This window comes from Urtica dioica, chromosome 6, assembly GCF_054948205.1.
Source record: "Urtica dioica subsp. dioica isolate 48M chromosome 6, U.dioica_male_clone48M_v1_H2, whole genome shotgun sequence".
Taxonomy (NCBI): domain Eukaryota; kingdom Viridiplantae; phylum Streptophyta; class Magnoliopsida; order Rosales; family Urticaceae; genus Urtica; species Urtica dioica.
The window spans coordinates 44,555,060-44,572,574 of NC_142761.1; the positions used below are offsets into that span (position 1 = coordinate 44,555,060).

At 36.2% G+C, this 17,515-nt stretch overlaps 2 protein-coding genes across 2 annotated transcripts; one reads left to right on the forward strand and one right to left on the reverse strand.

The window, feature by feature from the left end:
* The first annotated feature begins 415 nt into the window (after positions 1–415).
* BIO2 (Radical SAM superfamily protein) lies at positions 416–4,601 on the forward strand. The gene is made up of 6 exons (XM_089618411.1): positions 416–804; positions 908–1,087; positions 1,976–2,082; positions 2,943–3,148; positions 3,617–3,756; positions 4,125–4,601. Exons 1-6 carry the CDS (start codon positions 601–603, stop codon positions 4,431–4,433), a joined length of 1,146 nt encoding a protein of 381 aa, XP_089474537.1. The 5' UTR covers positions 416–600; the 3' UTR covers positions 4,434–4,601.
* A 1,617-nt stretch (positions 4,602–6,218) lies between these two features.
* On the reverse strand, positions 6,219–17,350 carry LOC149394549 (tRNA synthetase class I (I, L, M and V) family protein). The gene is made up of 27 exons (XM_089616825.1): positions 16,757–17,350; positions 16,167–16,232; positions 15,930–16,073; positions 15,523–15,734; positions 14,736–14,901; positions 14,524–14,637; positions 14,281–14,378; positions 13,747–13,825; positions 13,031–13,189; positions 12,671–12,760; positions 12,007–12,140; positions 11,711–11,870; positions 11,500–11,583; positions 11,113–11,325; positions 10,295–10,420; positions 9,953–10,090; positions 9,583–9,686; positions 9,320–9,383; positions 8,628–8,716; positions 8,394–8,535; positions 7,933–7,996; positions 7,776–7,843; positions 7,460–7,582; positions 7,264–7,329; positions 6,840–6,951; positions 6,643–6,734; positions 6,219–6,527 (listed from the first exon to the last, which is right to left on the reverse strand). Exons 1-27 carry the CDS (start codon positions 17,288–17,290, stop codon positions 6,417–6,419), a joined length of 3,552 nt encoding a protein of 1,183 aa, XP_089472951.1. The 5' UTR covers positions 17,291–17,350; the 3' UTR covers positions 6,219–6,416.
* Positions 17,351–17,515: the final 165 nt, after the last annotated feature.

Consider the following 17,515-nt stretch of genomic DNA (forward strand, 5'->3'; position numbering starts at 1 on the left):
ATTTATAAATTTTTAATTACCAATATTTGAGTAATATTTTTTTCTGTGAATTATTTGTTGACACAATTTTTTTTGTATATATATAATTAATATATTGTTAGTATAATATAGTCAAATTATTTTCTTAAAAAAAATTACATTTTCTTCATTTGGTCTAATAAATTGAATTATACAACTTTTAATAAAAAAAATTATAGTTTTAACAAGTGAAAATTGAATAAAAAAATAAACAAAAATAGCAATTGACAAGTAGGATAAATTTAAGCAAGAGGAGAAATTAGCTTACCATTGTGGATGACTTAGCTTAAATAAGTTGTATTTTGCTATGACTTATGTGGCATGGTAAGCTAATTTGACATTAGCTTACCATTAAAGATGCTCTTATATATGTCCAAAAATGTGGGGTGTGATGTGTCATGTGTGTGAGTGAGCGAGTGATTGATTGATTAGGTAGGTGAACAACAAAGCTAAGTATGACTGAGAAGTGAGAACCAGTCTCTATAAATACAAAATCTCTTTTATTTCACTCTGTTCCTTGTTTTCTCCGCCTGAAAACTTTCTCTCCCAAACACGAAAGATCAAAGAAGAAGAAGCGAAAAAATGTTGTGGATTCGCTCTATTTCGCGGCCTCAGATTAGAGCTTCGCTTCGCGTCGCGGCGTTTTCGTCTTCTTCTTCTTCTTCTTCCTCCGCCGCTGCGATTCACGCCGAGAGGACTATCAAGGAAGGCCCTAGAAACGATTGGACTCGCGACGAGATCAAGTCGATCCACGACTCTCCGGTTCTGGATCTCCTCTTCCACGGAGTCAGTTCTCTCTCGGCTCAGCTCGATCAATCGTTTCATTTTTTCTTCTCGATTCTCGTCCTTGATTGAATTGAAATTGAAACTGTTGGTGGTTTTTTTCCAGGCTCAAGTTCACAGGCACGTTCACAACTTCAGGGAAGTTCAGCAATGCACTTTGCTCTCGATCAAGACTGGTGGCTGTAGCGAGGACTGTTCGTACTGTCCTCAGTCTTCGCGATACGACACCGGATTGAAAGCTCAGAAGCTCATGTCCAAAGACGCCGTTATCGACGCCGCTAAAAAGGTTCGACTCTTTATTGATTTATTTTTTTTATTTTATTTTACGCAAGAAATGATGTGTGAGTAGTATTGGATCATTGGATGAGTAATGCCTCTCAAATTTGAGGATGATTTTCTCGAGTTTTGGAAGGTTTGCTTTGTTATTGTACTGTGTTTGTCTGTTTTCTTATTCTCTATTCTTGGATTGTTACTGTACCGTGTTTAGCTAGTTGCGTTTGTGCCTTTTCTTATTCTTTGTTTTTAGATTGTGTGAGTGATATCGATCATTAGATGAGTTACGAGTAATGCCTCTCAAATTAGATGATTTTCTCAGTTTGTGTGTTTGTGTGTTTTCTTTATTATTGTACTGTGTTTGTGTGTTTTATTATTCTCTGTTTTTGGATTGTGCGAGTAGTAGTTATCATTAGATGAGTAATGCCTGTCAAATTTGAGGATGGTTTCTCGATTTTGGTTTGTTTGTTATTGTACTGTGTTTGTGTGTTTTCTTATTCTCTGTTCTTGGATTGTGTGCTTAGTATTTATCATTAGATGAATAATGCCTGTCAAATTTGAGGATGATTTTCTGGCTTTTGGAAGGTTTGCCTTGTTTATTTTTGTACTATGTTTAGCTCGTTGCGTTTGTGTGTTACTTTATATTCTCTGTTCTTTGGATTGTTTTGAAATTCTTGTGTCAAATGACCTTTTTTAGTCTTTCAAATGACTTTTTTTTTGGAGAGCTAGGTGAACTTGCAGACTTACCACTACAAGACACTATACTTACTTTCTAATGCGCCTCCTTGTACTTTTTTTACTTGAACAATGCTCTTGTTTACTTTTGAACCCATTTCTTTCTCGTGTATGTATATGCATATGTATATGTGTATGAGCGTATTTGTCTCGTTTGGCTTGGCAGGCAAAAGAGGCTGGTAGTACTCGCTTTTGCATGGGTGCAGCCTGGAGAGAGACAGTAGGGAGAAAGACCAATTTTAATCAGATCCTTGAATATGTTAAAGAGATAAGGTGAGTTATTATTTTCATTTGTATCTATGATTGTTTTAGACTTTATTTTTTCATAAACAAAAATGAAAGCTATAGATATCAGAGGAATTGTTGAAAACTGGAACTTCTACTAGGCTAGAGACCCACTATATCTTTCCAAATTTAAAGCAACAAACGGTAGCGAAAATTTATTGAAATATTTTTCTATGTGAGCCCCACTACGGAGCCAGAAACTTTGCCATCTTTTGGCTGTCCCTAATATTGTGAAAATAAATTATCTAGACCTAGGGAATAATCTTGCAAAATTGAATGACCGATCTGGAAAAACATCAAAGAGATAGTTTTTACTCTCCTCGATGTATAGCTTTTTCGTAAGAAGCGATAGTGTCATTTGTATTCACTGTATGCTTTATATTATAGTAGTTTTTAACACGTCACAGTGAAATAATCTTCTTAGTAAAAGAGAGAGAATTTTAGTATCTCTTCACTATTGAAATATGGGGCTGTCAATATTTAGTCCCTTTTTTATGTCTATAAAAACTAATCTATTTTGAATCAAGGTACGAACACATAAAAACAAAACAAACAAAACATGGATGAATACCCAATAAATGTAAAAAAAATATTGACCACATAATTATTACTACGCAAGAATTAGTCAGTTTCAAGGTTTCTTCTGGCTACAATGCGTTTACGGTACTGATTGACTGAAGTGAGGTACACCCTTGCAAAACAACTATATAGTTTGCTGAAAACACGGTCTGTCAGTCTGTTACGCTCTTTTGTTCATATTATTATAGCAATGGCTTTTAAAGTGTATGGTTTAATTTAAATATATTTACTGCAAGAAATAACATAAGAGAAGAGAATTGTTCGTGCAGGGGTATGGGTATGGAGGTATGTTGTACTCTGGGGATGATTGAGAAACAGCAGGCCGAAGAGCTCAAAAAGGCGGGCCTCACGGCTTACAACCACAATCTCGACACATCTAGGGAATATTACCCTAACATTATTACCACAAGGACTTACGATGATCGCTTGCAAACCCTTCAGTACGTTCGCGATGCAGGGATCAACGTCTGCTCTGGTAACTGCCCTCGACCGTTTTCACGCTTCTACTTTTGTTTGCTTACACGTATTTAGACCTTTTCGTTGAGGATGAGCTATCTCATCTCATTGTCCATGGTTTTTAGATGGAACCCATGATTCTTAATATCGTAACCAAGCTCAATAACTCCAACTAGCACCCTGAGCGAGCCTAGAGAGTCACTGTGTTGTGGGTCATGTTCACGATTTAACATCCTTGAAATAATGAGAGTTAACAAGGTTTTATAAGATCGCGAGTTACTCCTCTCACTGTCAATGTCAATTGATTTTGTGATGAAATTCCTAATTTGTTTGTGAACTATTACTCCTAGAAATTGGCACTAGTGCTTGATGTGGTGAACTCCTAGAAATTCCACATTCTTGAGCATCTACGTTACAATGTACATACGGTTTAATGTTTGGTCTCGAGAACACGCATTTATAATTTTTCAAATATTATGTAAAACAGGTGGAATAATTGGGCTCGGAGAAGCAGAGGAGGATCGGGTTGGTTTATTACACACTTTGGCGACTCTGCCGTCTCACCCAGAGAGCGTTCCCATCAATGCATTGATCGCCGTGAAAGGCACGCCTCTTCAAGACCAAAAGGTACTCACTTATCATGCTTTTTTTCAAAAAATTAGCCAAATAAGCCACCGAAAGTCTAAGAATTGCTAGATAGCCAACATTTTGTAAACTTTTTGTAAATAGCCATCTCGACTTATTTACGGCACTCAAAAAGACACAAATACCCAAAAACATTCCCGCCTATTTTGAGTTTTTTTGTCTTTTTGAGTGCCGTAAATAAGTTGAGATGGCTATTTTCAGAAAATTAACAAAAGGTTGGCTATTATACAAAATGCTATAATTCAAATGGCTATATAGCTAAAAGCCCTTTTTTTTTTTGCACCTGTGACCCTAGAACTTTTCGAGTTTGGCACGTTGACCACATTCTTTTTTATTTCCTCGCTCTGTAGCCTCTTGAAATATGGGAAATGATTCGGATGATTTCGACGGCACGGATTGTGATGCCTCGGGCGATGGTGAGGCTGTCGGCCGGGAGGGTGCGATTCTCGATGCCGGAGCAGGCTTTGTGTTTCATGGCCGGAGCTAATTCGATCTTCACCGGCGAGAAGTTGTTGACGACGCCCAACAACGATTTCGACGCCGATCAGCTCATGTTCAAGCTTCTCGGGCTGACTCCTAAATCTCCCGATTTCGGGGACGATTCCGTGCCGGCCCAAGAGTCCCAGCCTTGTCAGGAGGTAGTTTCTGGTGCTTCTTGAGATTATATTACTAGTTGACAGTCAGAAAGATAGGGCTATATATATATAGTGTATCCTAGTTATGGTGCTTCTGCGTGATGGGATTTTTTTTATTTATAGTTCAGGTGATGATAAAACCAGATTTTAAGATTGTATGCGAGTTCTAGTCTCCAATCTTCTCATTTTCGATGCATTTTATCTGGGCTACTAATTCCATTTTTTTTTTTTTTTTTATAAAAATATGGGACAACAAATCTATTTATTGCCTCGGGTCCCAAATGTAGAAGATGGTTTAATTAAAAATAAAAAAGTTTTAGATGAAAAAAATCGTATATATATATATATATATAGAAGTGGAATTAGTGAAGGAAATGGTAAAACTTTTTAATTAAGGGCTGATTTTGACAAAGAACTGTTTGGGTATAAACTCTAAATGAATTTTACTGTGTTCTTTTACTCTGATGCACTGCGTGGTATAACGTGTAACGGTGCAATGAATTTTAATGTAGTCAAAGAACTGTTTGGGTATAAACTCTGAAGTTATTATTTTGAGTTGATAATAGTTTCCTGTTTAGGTTTATTAATTTGTACTTCGTATCTCACTTCCCTGGATAATATATATTATTAAGGCGATAAACATAGTCAAAAACAAACAAAAAAATGAAAAAACGACGAGTTAGCAAAAAACGACGACACAACAAGAAAACCACATTACTGATAGTAAAAACGACAAAAAACTAAAAAACGACAGGCTAAGGAAAACGACAAGAAAACGGGAAGATTACAGCAATGACAAACGACGGAATTAGTAAAAACGACAACAGCAAGTAACGTAGAAATTCGTCAAAGTGAAAAACGACAATAAAACAAAAACGACAGGAGATAAACGACGGAATTCGTTAAAACGACAAATTAAAAACGACAAAAAATCAGCGACGACAAAACGAGAAAAACGACAGCTGCGATGTAAAACTAAAAATTCGGAAAACAGGGGGAAAACGACGATAAATGAGAAAAACGACATTTTTCTAAACGACGAAATTCTTAAAGACAAAAAAACGACGACAAACGAGGAAAACTACGAATACAATTAACGATGAAATTCCAAAAAACGACAAATAGCGAGAAAAACGACAGCATCGTGGAAATCAAAGGAAATGCCAAAAAATTAAAAACGACGACAAAACGATAAAACGACACAAATTAAAAAACGACAAAAATCAACGACGACAAAACTAGAAAAACGACAGCATCGATGTAAAACAAAATTCGTTGGAAACCGGGGAAAAAACGACGATAAATGAGAAAAACGACATTTATCTAAACGACGAAATTCTTAAAGACAAAAAAACAACGACAAACCAGGAAAACGACGAATACAATTAACGAAATTCCAAAAACGACAAATAGCGAGAAAAACGACAGCATCGTGGAAATCAAAAGAAATGCCAAAAAATTTAAAAACGACGACAAAACGATAAAAACGACAGCCACTATAAACGACGATATTCGTCAAATCTACAAAAAGAAGTAACGAGGTGAACGACATGAGCGATTATAAAGAAATTCGTTACAAACGACAAAAAAGTAAAAAAAAATAAGAAAAGAAGATAAAAACGACAGCAATCATAAATGATGAAATTCTTTAAAAACGACAAACAAACAAAAAATGAAAACCAACAGCAGTCGACGATAAACGATGACAGATCGAAAAAGTAAGTCCGACGACCACAAGTCACCGTGTTTTCCAAGCAAATAAGAATGTAATTTTAAAAGCGTGAAAGGTATAATGAAAACATGACGAAATAGACAATTAAATGTATAAATATATTGCAATTTAATAAACTACGAGCCACTTGTAACGCAACACAAACTCTAATAAATGTAAAGTTAATTTACGAAAAATAAAATTAAATAATTAAGAAAGAAAGAAAAATTTCCAAAACCTTGTGGCAAATATTTCGTTGCCATTAATAAAGAGGAACAAAAATGAGAGAAAAGCAATCAATTTTCCGCAGATCTTGTGGCATTGTAGTAGTCCCCGACTGTCAAAAACACGTCTGTTCCGAGTTGCAAAGCCACAGCCGGAAAACTCTCGATTTGATCAATGGTTATCTGCATCGGAAGATCACAAAACAATGAAAAGAGAGAGAGAGAGAGAGAGAGAGAGAGAGAGCACTATTCTTATTTCTATAACTGAAAAAACAGAACAAAAGCAATGAAAACTGACCTTTCCGTTTCCGAGCTGAAACTCGTTCTTCAAATTTGTATGGTCTCGTGATAGTAAATAAACACTAAGTCTGTCTACCGATTTCGAATCTCCTGCACGGCCATACCCAAAAAAAAAAAAGAAGAAAAAAAAACGTGCTTAGAAGAAAATCGAGGTACCCTCCGTTTTATAGGGTGCTGAGTGAAGAGATTACTAACCCGAACACAAACCGAGAACGGATTTTGAGTTCAGTACTAATGTGGGTCTCGATAAGCTAATTGTAAATGACATTCCAGAAATTCCATGGAAACTCTCCTCGCCAATAATGACCTACAATGCTCATTGAACATACAAGGTAATTGTCATGCAAGCCATAATGAACATTCAGAATTTCGTATATTAAAACAAAAAACAAAAAATTATGGTGAAGAATAAAATAAACATTGTCTGCACAAATTAGTCATCACGTAAGGACAAAACTCCTAAAGTTTACAAATTATCTTTTTCATAAACCCAAGAAACCTCAAAACCAGATTCCAAGGTACAAAATGAACCTCCTAAAGGTTGGAATTTATATCCTATGCTAAAAAAAACTAATCAGATTTAAAAGTTATATATATTATTATCTCATACACAACTTACAGCATGCGATGGCATCATATTGGACGAAAGCAATTGAGAACCAATGGCGTCTCTAATGTACAGTTCCTGTAAGTTGGACACAAATGAACACTTATTAATATTATTACTATTATTATTATTGGCATTAGGGAAGATAAAAATCTAAAACAAAACTCCAAACAAGAAGTATAAGATCACAAATCGAATTTTCATATACCTGTGACTGCAAAACCCGTTCTGAAGCTGTTTTATCTTGATCCAATGATTTGAAGTAAACCTCCACAATGTCGGTAGGTTCAAGTGCAATTTTTTTTCGTAATTTTTGGATCCTATTAACAATCTGCAGTGACCAAGAAAAATAGGCAATTTATGTGTCCGACGCATGAACAATTTTTTCGGCAAGTACTTGGTGAATTCGAAATGAAGATATGAACGAGCAATGTTTTTATTTATTTATTTATTTTTTTTGAGAAATTCATACATACAAATGATAAAAAATGAATATCATAACACAAAATGCTTTCCAATAATACCTCACGAGCAACACCAGCCTCGAACAATGATTCATCTGGGCACAAGTCTAAGACCACCAAAACATCACCTAAAAATATGAAACAATTAAAATGTAAGAGTACGAATGATTTTTTTCTCAAAGAGAGAATAGATTATGATAAAGAAGCCATGGCATACCATCTCCGGCAGCATCAACTTCTTCTTCTGTTGCGCCATCGGGGCGTTTGAATTCTCGAATAACCTGTCATTTATTCCTCTCAAATGAATTTTCTTAAGAAAATCAACAACAATTCGTAATAAAAAAATTGTGAAATAATCTCCAATATGCTTTCTCTACGTTTATATCTTCACCTAAATTTATTTCTTGTACAGCACGTTAATTTGATAAGATAAAAGTCATTTTCATCAATATTCTTTCTTCCACGTTTATAATAGGATAGGAAGGTGTCTTTTTTTTTTTTGTTTGGCTTGAGTTGAAATAATATTACCTCGGGCTAATCATAGCATCTAAGGGGTCAAATACGTTTTTAGGGTTTATCATACACGAACTATCCTACAATATACACTGATCGCTAAATAGATTCTGAAGAAATGCGTAGTAATGTCGGAAAGAAAATATATCGTAAAGAAGCAAGGACCTTAATATCAGATTCCTTCAGACAATGACCAGCAATGGTAACTTCTTTATCTGCCTGGAAAGCCAAAATTTGTTCCATTGACATTGCTTTGACTTCCTTGGCAACCAATCCCATAGATTTTCCAAGCCGCTTGCCCAATACACTATTACTCAGAAATGTACACCATTTAACATTTAAAAACATAATAATAATAGAGAAACAGAAATTTAAAAATCATTGCTTGAAGAAGAGTACCTAAATTCGGGCTCAGCACGCATGGATGAATACTTCAAAATATCTTTGCATGGAACAAGAGACTGTACATTGAGCTCTTCCAGGACATACTGATACACAAGTGAAGATATTGAAGCCATTACTTGAAGAATAAAATCATATCGAGTACAAAGCAGTAAACTGTACAAAGGTTAGACTCAGATTTAAGCTGGTAAACAAGTAGATTAAAGATCGTTCGCAAGCTAGAAAATTCATCCGTATATTACAGAAGAGGGGTATATATCAACTCATTTGTAGGTCAACATAAAAAAGTGATTTTAAGGGAAAGACTTAAGAGCCACCATTAGCAGTAAGAGGGAAACCCAAAATTTGTACCGTATTATTACAAGAAACAAACTTTGCGTGATAATTATAGACTGTAAAGAAAATATCTAGGTGTTAAGCAGGCACAAAAGGGACAAAATCAAACTTGCATTTGTGAAAGTCCAACTGTTTTTATTCTTCTCAAGTAAATAACTTCTACACAATTTTAGGGATCCACTCTTCTGGACTGAAATATTTTGTTTTGCATGTCAATATGACATTTTCTTTTTTTGATAAACACACGACAGTTTTTTTTTTAAAAAAAGGACCTACTGACATACATTAGTCATTAATATGTTTCAGCAAATACAAAATACTCAATGGAGAAATTAAGAATATAAAGCACACACCTCTTTCAGTTTTCCAGCAATGTCATCTAGAAAATCTGCATCTGGATGAACAATTACCATTTCCCTGATATTGGAATTAAAGTAAAAGATAAGAAACAGAAGATACAGTAAATATATGGATTTTTTTATACAAAAAAATTCAGGGACTTTTTTATCTATACCAAAGGCAATAGTCAATACTACATATTTGTTTTTTTTTTTTAAAGTAAAATTTTAATTTAAAGACGCATCCACAAATGAGACTAAATTTTTAGAAAGCAAACCTCAGGGGCGTTTTGAGAGGCTTGTTGTGACGTTCACGGATATTACGAGCAAGATCAATAGTAGTTATCATCCTTGCAACACTCTCTTCAATCCGCTCATCCACCTAAGACCGCATTAAGAAGAAATAAAATTATGTACAGCGATGAAGAAGGGAATATTTATCAGCAAAATAGCCAAAGTTTAAAGTTCTTCTAAATATAGCCAAAAAATAAATACTTGTTTCTCCATATTTAATTTGATATGAAACATAACATCAGTTGTAATAAAGAACACCAACAACAGCCAATAATAGAACAGAGAAATTAACAACGAATCTTACAAAAACAAATTAATATCTTATTTCAAGATTTATGCAGAAAAGCGACATACCTCTCCTTCTGGAACTGGGAAGCTGCAATAATGAATGCTTTCCTCTGAATCTTTAATAACCTTTCGCATGTTTTGATAAAGAACCTCGGTGAAGAATGGTGTGAAAGGAGCCATCACTTTGCAAGAGACCAGAAGGACCTGAATTAATGCAGAAACAACAAGAATCGTGAACAAGCAGCAATCAGCAGAGATTAATTATGATAAAAGTGTCATTTACGAAAACTAAATAGTGTTGTTGCATCTTAGCACACGAATACTGAACCAATACCATCAAAAGGAAAAGAAAAAAGTAAATTAACCAGAGTCTCAAGATAAAATAATAAAGTTCTGATCCTTCCATACATTGAAAAGAGTGGAGAGAGCAATTCTACAATCTTCTTCTCCAGTTCGGCCTTTCAGTCTCTTTCGGTTGAACCTCACGTATATATTCGTAAGGTTATCAAGAAACTTCAAAAGATACGGTACCACCTGTATAGATAAGTATGTGTGTGGTCAATAGCCAGTATCTAGAAACAGGTAAATACAGAACATAAAATAAGATTAGAAATATGAATGTAATGAATTGACTGATTCATCAGAAGATCTTAACATACAATCCTTTCGAAAGGCTACGTAGGTGTTTATTAGCAATCAGATTTCTTTGATATTTTTAACATGGGCAGTAAATGTATATTCTTACTATGACATAAGGTGACATAAGTAGCAGATAAGATGTAAACCACCTCAATATGGGAATCAGATTATTCTTCATCTCCCAACTAAACTTCTTTTCTTTTTATAATTATCTCTCATCTAAACTTGTGTGGGAATCAGATTATTCTAATCCACCAACTAGTGCGTAAATTAAGTTAACTATAACTAGAGAGCATAACTGAGATCTTTTACTAGCAACTTCAGATAACTTTTTTTTGGGTAGTCAGGTAACTCAATTAAACCATCAACAGTAGAAATACTGTGACTCATTTTAATTTTATTCTGATGTATAGGACCAACATGCATCCATATCTTTCAGAAACTAAACCAGTAGGCTTTTCCACAAAGACAACTAGTACCTGTACAGGCAATGTGTGATAACTATCTAGAACTTTTGAGATTATGAACTTTCTGACATCTTAATAAATTCTGTGCAATATGGGATAAAGGATGAACAGAGAGCTCACCGTGTAAAGCCGATACGCATTCATCTCATCACGGACAAATCTAATAAGACTTCTAGTAGCTGAGGTGATCCATTGATCAAGCACGTTTGACGAGTTTTCAAGGCTCAACTCGCCACTGGGAATAAATGGTGAAGATCCCTCAACCTCAAGTCTCTTTGCATTCTGAACAAGGAATCTGTAAGCATTGTACCAAGGAAGAAATACATCCTTGACCTGGAAAGAGAAGCAAAAAAAGTAAGGGAAAAAAACTTGCAATTATCAATGTTTGGGCGATATTTAAGTTCTTAAAAATAAAAAATATAAAAGATGTTTATGATGGTTAAAGTAACTCCAAATTTCACCAAAGAAAACATGTAGAAATATATAAACTAAAATTAAAATACTTACAACACCATACACTCCTTCCTTCTTGAAACGCAGTGGCTCTGCACGGACCACTGGGGAGTTTATGAGGTATAAGCGTAATGCATCCTAGCACATTCACAAATAAGAAACATCAAAACCTTCGGGACAAAATCACAGATCATTCTAGAATCAAACTAGGTCAGACAGACAGGAAAAAAAAAACAAAAACAAAAGCATACGAAAATGAACTTACAGCCCCATAATCATTAATCACATCCATTGGATTAGGATAGTTTTTTAAACTTTTACTCATCTTTTTGCCATCCTCTGCCAAAACTAAACCATTGCAAATGAGATTTTTAAAAGCGGGTTTCTCAAATAAAGCCGTAGACAAGACCATGAGAGTGTAAAACCTGCACAGAAAAAAATCAATCAATAAATAAATAAAGAGTAGAAAGCCTTTATGAACTAACTAATCAACAACAATCAATATCTAAAGATGCGATCATGGAATTCTGTTAAAGAAATCTAAGAACCGAGACAACTTACCACCCTCTCGTTTGATCTAGGCCTTCAGCAACGAACTGCCCGGGAAAATTCTTCTCAAATAGCTCTCGATTCTCAAATGGATAGTGGATATAAGCATAAGGCATGGACCCACTCTCAAACCAACAATCAAAAACCTGAATAGATAAAGAAAAAGTCACTCTTTAGAGAAAAGAGGGAGAAACGGAACAAAATGGAAAAGTTACTCAAAACTATGAAAAGACTATCACGATTAACTCCAACTCTACACAGGCAATTGTCACATAGGAACCTTGGACTGTTAATCAAAAATAGGATATAAAGAAATACGTAGGATAGTTTATCTCGACTTTCGAGCGGTCCGCTCTCTCCGAAAAGAATGTCTTCCTTTAAAAGGGTCAAGTTCAATAATTAAATGGAACTCTATTACTGGACGTCTCGCCGAGACCCCATGATCTATGGGAGGACGAAAGTCAAGCCTATACTTCGCAGGTCCCTCGTGAGACCGAAACATAGGCTTGAGAAAACTTGACCTTACCCACATAGGAGATTCAATAAAATAACACACAATGCACTCTATGACACTGTTCCTCGACTATGCAAATAGGAATCAGAGTCGACAGAAGTGATATGAAACTAGTATACAGATATGAAACTAGTATACACCATAAACCAAGGACATTCTTACATCTTCAACGCGTCGAAGCACACCATACTTTGGACCACGTTTTGATGGTATTGTGATATGATCAATCTTGTGTCGGTGCAGGTCATCTACCTGTGAAAAGTCATATACCGTGGTAAAATTAGTCTTTGTGAAGACTCAGACAAACAAATAAAATTTACCGTGTTTTATAGCTTATATATTATACTCAAATTAATAATTATCACATTTTTGTGCTTTTAGAAGGAAGACATTCATCAAAGTCAACTGACAGAAAGAAGAAAAAAAAATTGTGGTCAAGAAGTAATTGTTGAAGCAAATAAATAAAAAAATTATGTGTTTATTTTGCATACGTAACACTGCGAGTAAGAAATATTATCAAACCTTAGCTCCTGAAAGCTTTTCAAGTTTCTCAATGGAATCCATCACAACAATTTCTTCACCGTCCTCGCTGACCCAGACTGGCAGAGGAGTTCCCCAAAATCTACTGCGACTAACAGCCCAGTCTCTTGCATTTTCCAGCCAGTTGTGAAAGCGCTTCTCCTACATTACACATGGCATAACATGAATATTACACATAAATAATCCACTTCAAAACGCAACAGTTTTTTATTCTATTTGCGAGACGCTCTTAGCCATTTAGCTTCTGTTTAAACCAACAATTCAAAATATGGCATAAAAAGGGCTAATCTGCTCGATTAACAATGGCACAAAATAAGTCACTTGTCAATGTGATTCGTAAGTTCCTAAGAGTAGAATAATCCGACTTGAAAACCAAACCATTTTTCAAACTACTAATTAATGCATAATGAATATTGTTATCCGACTACAGCTGATAACCATATGGGTATATCGGTGGGGATCATAAAACATCTTTTACCGGACCAGAATGGTATATATTTATGACACTTTGAGAAGCTGACAAGAATCACTATATACTTTCTGGAGACCAGGAGGAAAATCTTAAGATGTTGAACCAGTCAGAACTTTTAATTTAAAGATGACTCTATAAAATCTTTCACGGTGAGGGAAAGTAGAACGTTGATGAGTTTATTGAGCAAGATTAGGTAAACCAGTTAAGAGCTATGTTGTTTGTGCACCTTCACAAAATCAGGAACCCAATAAGTCTGCTTGTTGTTCTCTAATAATTTCTCTTTCAGCTGTTCCACACGAATAAACCTGGAAATAAAATATAGAACTCATTAACCTGGGAGCCATAATAAATAGTTATAATTCAGACAAACACACATGCACAAACAGTTTGTGTACCGACAGAAGTACAATATTTAATTTTATAGAGAGAAAACAAAATTTTTATTGAATGTGTAAAATTTGTAGATATAACGAGCTAAATTTGAACAGCAGCAAGAACAAAGTAAACTAAAAAAAATTAGCGAGCTCAAGTGCAAGAATAGCCATGTGACCTAAAAGTATCTACACTATTGAAACAACGCGCTTACTCAATTCTTGAAAATAGTTCCAAAACAAAACTCAACCAGACTCTCCACTACTTTCAACAGCACCCACTATCACTATCATTCTTGTAGGAATAATTTGATCATTCATTGGAGAAAAGGAGAAGCTGTCATTACATTAAAAACAAAAATAACCTCCTCAAATAATTGTGCTCTTACCAACTGGGAACAGCTCTATAAATTAGAGGAGTTTTAGATCTTGGACAAAAGGGATACGAATGTGTCATGGTTCCGGTCTTTACAAGCCTTCCCTTTGCCTGAGATACATTGAGGACGTGATTGAAAGAAAAAAATATGATAAGTTTTTATATTTCTTTTCGTATATATTCCAACAATAATAGCTACACGCTTCTGATTGTATTCATTCATATTTGTATTTCAATGGATTATTTATATAGATACCTTCACGGCCTCAATAATATCCTTATCTGCGTCCTTCACATAACGCCCACTAAAATCTGTGATTCTAGATGTAAAGCAACCATCATCATCAACCGCTACAACCAAGTTCTCTCCCTGCAAGCGAGAAGGAACAGATATGAACCGAAAATAATCACCGGCTTGCAAATAGTATATTTGCAAATATATCAAAATGTTGGGGTGGGAGAACTAACCTGTCGGATGACCTGATTCTCGGAGCAAACACGATAATCATCTTCACCAAATGCAGGGGCACAATGGACTATTCCAGTACCACTCCCATCAGTTACATAATTGTCTGCGACAACTCTGAATGCGACATCAGAAAACTCCGAAAAGTAATTGAACAGCGGCTCATACCTGCAAGCAAATAACACTTTTATTAGAAGACCCATTAAAGTGAAAATAAAAAATAGTTTAAAAATGGAGGGTTTTAATCAAGTTGAATTACTATTTTTACCGGGTTCTTTATAACTCAACCCCAGAAGGCCAGACTTTTTTTATAGGTTTCACTGAGCTGCTATCACCTATTGTTTAAAACAAGTTATTGCTTCATGTGGAAATTCAAGGGTTTGAAAATCAGATAACAAAGCGATATAAGCGTGACTAACTAGCTACAAACTCGGATTAATTGAATACACATTGACTTAATTCCCAAGTTGGCTATACTAGCACTAATTACTGTACTGCTGTAAAACCTCTTCTACTCTGTAAACAAATGTCTTAATTTCTTTATACATTCCATAAGACTATTCTCTCATGCTAGCAATGGTAAGACGCCTCTATCCTCTTGAATGCTTTTGAATATTCCAGCAATCTGCCTATGTTGTTTTTCCGTTGAATTTATTAATCTAAACCGAAAATTTGTCCTCCTCTTTACTGTGATCGTTTCTTTTTTAGAGAAAGTTATGTTTCTTTTGACATCAGTAGAACTCAGAGACAACACAGTAACTATGTGAAACAGCGATATAAAAGGCTCACTTGATTCCTACTAGCGAAGCCCCGGTTATCTTTTCCAAAATTTCGTAGTTCTCCTCAACGGTTTCTTTCTTGGCAGGCTTAGACTTCACATTAGATTTCTTTGAATCGTCAATGGTGCCATTAAGTGTGGTCGGTTTCGATTTCTCGCTAGGAAGTTCCTTGAATCGAGATTCAGCAACTACGTAAACCTTTCCGGAATTCTTGTTTCGGACCTGATGGGATTTCGAACCGCGAATCAGCGATACTCGTGTAGTACATAATCTAAAAATCGCTTTCATAAATTAAACTGAATAATTAAAAACATGGAACATAACAAACACCTTGACACCTCTAGTACATATCACAAACTAAGCTGTTGATTTTTGGTTAGAACAGCAAACTATTACTTGATCTTGATCCAAACCAACCTTGACGTAAACGAAATCGGCATTGACGCAGAGAGCGAGATTACTCGGAAGAGTCCACGGAGTCGTTGTCCAAGCCACAAAAGCTGCGTTTTGTGGATCCCCGACGATCGGGAAAGTCACCATTACTTCAGGATCAGGTACATCCTACACATAACATAGATTAAACATCAGAGAAAACCTATACATTTCGATGCAGAGAGAAAAGAAAGAAAGAGAGAAAGAAAGAAAAAAGCTCACTCTGTATTCTTGACCGGCCTCGAAGTTGGAGAGCGGAGTTTTGCATCCGGTGCTGTACGGCATGACCTAGAAATAGAAATTGACAATCCATGGATTAGTATTTTTAATTAATTAAAACATGAACAATCCGAGGCGACGCAGGTTTTGTATCATCGTCGACCTCGGCGGAGCTCGCGAGAAGGAAAATGAGACGAAAACGGGCTTTGATTCTTCGAAGTAGCTCCGACGAAGTTACAAAAACGACAATCCATCTATGGTTTAGTAATCGGAAAAGACGACGGCGTTTTCGTTTCTCCACTGGATTCGCTCGGAAATCAATGTTTGAGCTTCGAAGTAGTTCCGACGAAGATACAAAAACGACAATCCATGGATTGGTATTTTTCATTAATTAGAGCACGAACAATCAGAGACGATGCCATTTTCATTTCTTCATCGACCTCGTCGGAGTTCGAGAAGGAAAATGAGGCGAAAACGGGCTTGATATTCTCCACTGGATTCGCTCGGAGATCGAGATTGGAAGCTCCGACGAAACACAGGTCGTTTTAACGTCTCAGATTAGGGCAAAGAAAGAAGAGAGAAGAGAGAGAGACCTTAAAGCCTTTGTAGACGAGTCCTTTCTCGAAGAGCTGAGCGAAGACCCACCACACAGACTCCATGAAGTTCAGGTCCATCGTCTTGTAACCGTTCCGGAAATCGATCCACCTTCCGGTGCGCGTGACGACGGTCTCCCACTCGCGGACGTAGCGCGTGACGATTCCGCGGCACGCCTCGTTGTAGACGTCGATGCCGACCCTGAGGACGTCGTCGCGGCGCGTGATGCCGAGCGTGCGGTCGATCTCGGACTCGACGGGGAGGCCGTGGCAGTCCCAGCCGAAGCGGCGCGTGACGTGGCGGCCGGAGACGGAGTGGAAGCGCGTGACGACGTCTTTGATGGTGCCGGCGAGGATGTGGCCGTAGTGAGGGAGTCCGGTGGCGAAGGGAGGGCCGTCGTAGAAGACATACTCCGGCAAGTGAGCCGTCCGAGCGAGCTGAGTCTCGAAGGCGTTGATTCGGTTCCACAGCGATAGAATTGACTCTTCCTGATTCGGAAACGAAAACTCCTTTCCCTCGCAAACCTCTTCCATCGTCTCTCTTTCTCTCTCTGAAAATGCGACTCTGTGAGACTGCGCGAGTGTCCTAAGGGTTTTTATTTATAGTTTTTTTTTTTTTTTTACTTTCACAATCTCAAAATAATTACTATTTTTTTTTAATATAACCCAAAAGAATTATTATTGTTGATCTAAAATATTTCATTTTCAATATCAAAACCCCTAACTAAAAAAAAAAAAAAAAAAAAAAACGATCACGAA